This window comes from Myotis davidii, unplaced genomic scaffold (assembly GCF_000327345.1).
Source record: "Myotis davidii unplaced genomic scaffold, ASM32734v1 scaffold453, whole genome shotgun sequence".
NCBI lineage: Eukaryota > Metazoa > Chordata > Mammalia > Chiroptera > Vespertilionidae > Myotis > Myotis davidii.
Window position 1 is genome coordinate 2,914,720 of NW_006285234.1, and position 5,929 is coordinate 2,920,648.

At 35.9% G+C, this 5,929-nt stretch overlaps 1 protein-coding gene across 2 annotated transcripts in view; it reads right to left on the reverse strand.

Moving 5' to 3' along the window:
- The window catches only part of PHLPP2 (PH domain and leucine rich repeat protein phosphatase 2), a 74,709-nt gene that overhangs the window by 49,785 nt on the left and 18,995 nt on the right, over positions 1-5,929 (reverse strand). For both annotated transcript variants that reach the window (XM_006755789.2, XM_015558807.1), the window contains one exon: positions 2,958-3,091. In XM_006755789.2, the coding sequence (XP_006755852.1) occupies positions 2,958-3,091 (134 nt within the window). The remainder of the gene's footprint in view (positions 1-2,957; positions 3,092-5,929) is intronic.

Here is a 5,929-nt window from a genome sequence, read left to right on the forward strand (position 1 = left end):
TGGATTTTTCTGACAATTCTTGGGGAGGAAAGGGGTGTAGGGGTGTGGGAAGAGACTGGACAAACATCGTACACCTATGGATGAGGACAGTGGGAGGGGTAAGGACAGATGAGGATGGGGGGGATGGGAGGAGGGGAGCTATGGGGGTAAAAAGAGGAAGAACTGTAATAATCTGAACAATAAAGATTTAAATTAAAAAAAAAAAGAAAGAAATTGGGTGTCACCACAACATGAGGAACTGTATTAAAGGGTCGCGGCATTAAGAAGGTTGAGAACCACTGCTCAAGAGGCAGCTTCATCTCTGATGTTCTCTTCCCCAACTCCCTTTTTCAAACAACCATCAATTCTTTCTGATTATTCCTTCAAAAAGTCTCTCATGTGAACGATTTCTTCCCATTACCCAGTTCAGACCCCTATTAGTGCACATCTGAATTATTATCACACTGCAGCCTGATTCATCTTTCTCTGGCTCACTTGGATCCCATCACTTCCTGCTACTTTCTGCCAAATGAAGGCAACATTCTGATCTTGCTCTTAAAGCCCAAAATAATCTGGACTCAAATTATCTGTGATTCACAGAACATACCTTGAGATGTCTAATCTCTCATCCCATGTCCTCCTTTTCCTTTCTGCTTACTGAAATTCTGTCAATTTTTTAAAGAACCAACCTAAATTCTACTTCTTCTTAAACACTTCTCTGGTTCTAGAGATCTTCCTCACTTTTCAGAGAATAATGATAGCAAACTTGTCTATCAACTATCAAAATATATCGTAAGGGCATATTAATTAAAAACAGTTTTGGTATTAACACAAGACAAATAGATCAACGTTAATTGGATAGAGTCCAAATATAAACCCTGCCTGCATGGGAATCTATATATATAAAAGCCTAAGCAACTGATCAACCGTTTGACCATTCGACCAGTAGCTGTGACACGCACTGACAACCAAAGGGCAGATGCTCAACGCACAGGCATGGAAACATGGAACAGACTGATAAATCTCAGAGGGAAGTGGGGAGGATGAGAGGATGAGAAAGTCTTAAGATCTTATAAGCATACTAGAGGCCCAGTACACAGATTCGTGCACCAGTGGGGTCCCTTGGCCTGGCTTGTGAAAATCGGCTGAAACCGGCAGTCTGACATCCCCTAAGGGGTCCTGGATTGCAAGAGAAAGCAGGCCAGGCTGAGGAACCCCACTGGTGCACGAATCTGTGCACTGGGCCTCAAGTTTAATAATAATAATAAGGTGATATTTCAAATCAGTAGGAAAAGGGTGACCTATTCTATAAATGTTAGGACAACTGGCCATCTATTCATAGAGAAAAAATGCAAGTTAAATCCCTACCTCATATTTAAAACTTTAAAAGTACTGGAAAAAATATAGAATATGTTTATGACCTATTATAGAATAGGGAAGAAATATAAATGCATAAAGGAAAAGACTGATTAAAATTTCCATACAATAAAAAACAGTAAACAAAATTAAAATACAAGTTATAGGCTGGGGAAAAAGTTTGCCTCAGACATGGTATCCAAAGGATGCATATTCAGAATATATACACAAGTCTTTTAGATCAACATAAAAAAAGACAACAGAAATTTGCACAGAAGTATCAAAGGAGAAGAAATGCAAAGATCCAATGAAAATATGAAACAACATTCAACTATGCCAGTAATCAGGGAAAATAAAAATTGAAAAAACACTGAGATCATTTTTTATTAGGTTAGTAAAAAATTTAAATGCTAATAATATTAAAAAGAGATATTGTGGGCAAAGGTGTAATTTGACATACTTATGGCATATAGGTTTGTTCTGCTGTACGAACAATGTGTGTTTTTTTGTTTGTTTTTGGTTTTGTGTTTTTTTATCAATTAATTGTAGGCGCCACTGCACTCGGACCAGCCAACAATTAATGTTTTAAGTGCAACTATCTTATGACCCAATAATTTCATGTTCCTTGAAAAAACAAGGTGCACAAAAAGGCAATTGTGCTACAAAAAAAGCAATTTTACAATGATGTAATAGTAAAAAACTGGAAACAATGTAAACGTCCATCACTAAGGAAATGGTTATAATACATACAAGATTAAATACTATGAAACTTAAAGAAATGAATATAGAAGACAGCTAAGGAAAAATCTCTACAACATATTGTTGCCTGCATCACTAAGACCAATACCAAATGATAATATTTATGTAAATAAAATATATTTCTAATACATATTCATAGGAATAAAATTTAAAAAATTCTGAACAGGTATATACCAAATTGGTAGTAGTGATTATCTATTAAGCAGTGAATGGGCTTGGGAGGTGATTACAAGAAATTAAAACACTATTTATAATAATAAAAGTGTAATATGCTAATTAGACCAGACGACCATCTGGGACCACACTATGACACCCACTGGCGTCAGGCCAGCCAAAGCGCGTGCAATGCGACTGGTCGGGGGCTCAGCCATCGCCCCATCACCAGGCCTCTACTGAGATAATAAATATTTATTATCATTTTAAGTCACTAAGCTTTGAGGCAATTTGCTACACAGCCAATTACACTTTATCTATAGATATATGTTTACCTTTTGTAAATACATATATTGCCTTTTAACAAATAATGTGTTTTTAAAACCTCTTGCCCAAACATAATTTACTCATTCAAATTATATTAAAGCATGATTTCATCAAGATCCTGACAAAGGTAAAAAATAATTATTAAGTCAGCAAAACACTTTTTGTTTTAAAGAGCAAAAATAAAAAGGAAATATATTTTTGGCTAATTCTTCTAAATCTTCCGTTAACCTCCACCCCTTGTTTATGTCGTTTAACTACATTAGTTCATTGGCTTAAAAACAGATTTTAATGAAATACTTTTTAAAAGCTGAAGACAGACAGAGGCATAAATGATCCATTGAAAAGCAGTTAGCATAGTCACAAAGCCAATGATAAGTTCTTACCACCATAAAAGCGAAGCATGCAGCCTAGGTCGGGATTTGCTGCCTCCTCCTGTATGCGCACAGGGTCGTCATAGCCCAGCCTGGATAAGTAATCATAAACTATCTGAAGAGGTCGTTCGGTGGGTTCCAGTCTCCTGCTTGCACAATTCAAAAGAAAAATATTTAGTAACTAATAAAAATGCTTCATCTCATTTTTTAAATCTTTTATTATGTTTTAGATGTTCAGTTCTATATCAAGATCTTCTTTAATATCATATAATCTAAGTAAGCGGTGCTGAAAGTTTTTGGTCCCATTATCCCTCTGTGGTCTTTGAGGGCCCCAAAGAGCTTTTGTTTACATAGGGGTTGATATCTATTGAATTAAAAACTAAAATTAAGAATTTCCAAACTTTTGTTTATTCGTTTTCTGATTTTTTGTTTATTCATTTTTAAGCAACAATAATAAACCAATGATGTTAACATAAATAATATTCTTTGAAAAATATCTTTTCCAAAATGAATCAACTTTGGAGAAAAGAATAGCACTGTTTCACATTTTTGTAAATTGCTAATTAAATAGAAAGCCGCTAGATTCTCAGATCTGCTTCTAAAGTCAATCTGCTATCTTAACATGCTATTTACCCTCTAGAAAGCTCTTCTGTACATGCATGAGAGACTGAAAGTAAAAAAAGAAAATCAATGTCTTATTATTATTATGAAATAGTTTTGACCTCACAGATCTCTTCAAAGAGTCTCAGGGGCCCTACAAGGTCCATTAAGAACCTCTGGTCCAAACTTAAAGGCGGCAAATTTATGAGATATAAAAGATTATACATGGTCATATCTGATTTCACATAAGCTACACACACAATTAGAGCTGCAGACTTTGAATTGCCTACTATTTTCCAGGAACTTTGTATATCCACTGGCTTCATACTCACTTCTTCCAAAAAAATTAGGAATAAAATGGCCCAATAAGTCCCCAGAAATCATTATACTGCATGATCCTGACTGAAAGCTAAAATAAAATCAGAATGTCGAGTAACCATTCGTGGCTCCTGGTGACACGGCATATTTTAAATCATATATACTTAAAATACTTAAAATATTTAAAAAACAAAATTATCAATATGTATTTTTATGGCCAGGGCTACAACAGTAATAAAAACAAGACAACTCTTTTACAATTCTTTTATAAGAAAACAAAAAGTTAGAAATACAGTGGCTAAGAGTATAGGCTCCAAAAGTCAGTTCTGCCACTTAACTACATGCCCTTGGACAAGCTGTTTAACCTCATTGTGTTAAATTCTTCATTAGTCTAATGGAAATAACAACAGTACCTAACTGATGCAGTTGTTTTTATTTTTTTTTAAATATATTTTATTGATTTTCTACAGAGAGGAAGGGAGATAGAGAGTTAGAAACATTGATGACAGAGAAACATCGATCAGCTGCCTCCTGCACATCCCCCACTGGGGATATGCCCACAACCCAGGTACATGCCCTTGACCGGAATCGAACCCGGGACCCTTCAGTCCGCAGGCCGACGCTCTATCCACTGAGCCAAACCGGTTTCAGCTCATGCAGTTGTTTTTAAATTTATTTACTTACAACAAGATATTACATAGTATGTAAAGTACAGTACTTAGAAAAATATCTTGTATGTAGTAGTGTTCAATAGCATATCAACAATTAATATTTAAAAAATCTTAGGACTGGAACCAAATTTTACTTAGAATAAAAACAGAATATTCCCCACCTGAAAGAAACAAAACACAGGTATAGGAAAGTCTATGTATACTCAAACGGTTTTGAAGAACCTTAGTCTTTATGTCTTAAAAGGATTCTGTTTAGAAAACTTAAGAATTGTATTAATTAGAAGCAACACAATACACCTCCCCAATCATAGCAAAAATATATGAAGGACAACTGTTTTGTGGTTAAAGAACTAGGAAATACTGTTGCCAATAAGATCTAAGTAACAACATGAATGCTACAAAGCTGAAGGTAAAGAAATGCATCAAAATGATAACTGAGGAAGGAGCCCGGCCACAGTGGCTCAGTGGTTGAGCATTGACCTTGAACCAGGAGGTCACTGTTCCATTCTCTGTCAGGGCACATGCCTAGGTTGTGGGCTCAATTTCTAGCAGGGAGTGTTAGGAGGCAGCCAATCAATGATTCTCTCCCATCATTGATGTTTCTATCTCTCTCTCCCTCTCTTCCTCTCTGAAATCAATAAAAACATACTTCTTAGAAAATGAAAATTGAGGAGTGGAAATCATACTGATGAGCACAAAAAAATCAACTAACCTAAGGTTAAAATAAATAAGATAAAATAAAACAATCACCTGGCCCCTCTGACTGCTCAGTTCGGACTTTTATTTTCTATAAACTTGGAATTAGTACATGGAGAATGACCAAAGAACTAAAAGCCTATGAAGACCAATAAATGTTGAATTTAATCGAAACAAAAAATAATCTTTTCAGGATAAACACATCAATTACAATTAATCTCTAGTCAGATAAAATCAAAATTCACCAAGGGCTATGACAGTAGTAGGCATTTTCGCCACACAATGGTAGAATTCTTCTAAGAAAGATGCATTTTAAGAGGGACTTCTAATAAACTGTCTCCTGGAAAAGTCAATTAGCCATGTAATATGAAAACCGACTGAAGGATTAACTTGAAGACAAAGAATCCACGGGCGTAAAGAGCTATCTATATCTTCCAGTGTCAAAAGGAATTAGAGTTACTCTGGATTGCTTCAAAGAATGGAACTACCGTATTTGCCGGCGTATAAGACGATTTTTTGGCCCTGAAAAATATGCCTCCAAGTGGGGGGTCGTCTTATACGCCAGGTACACTTCAGATAGACTGCCCATAGTGCTTGCCCCGTGCCATAGTGGCCTCCCGATGCCCGCCCACTTCATTCCACATACCGTTCAGGCATCAGCAGCGCTGCTGGGTGTATGCTCGGCTGTTATGCGATTTT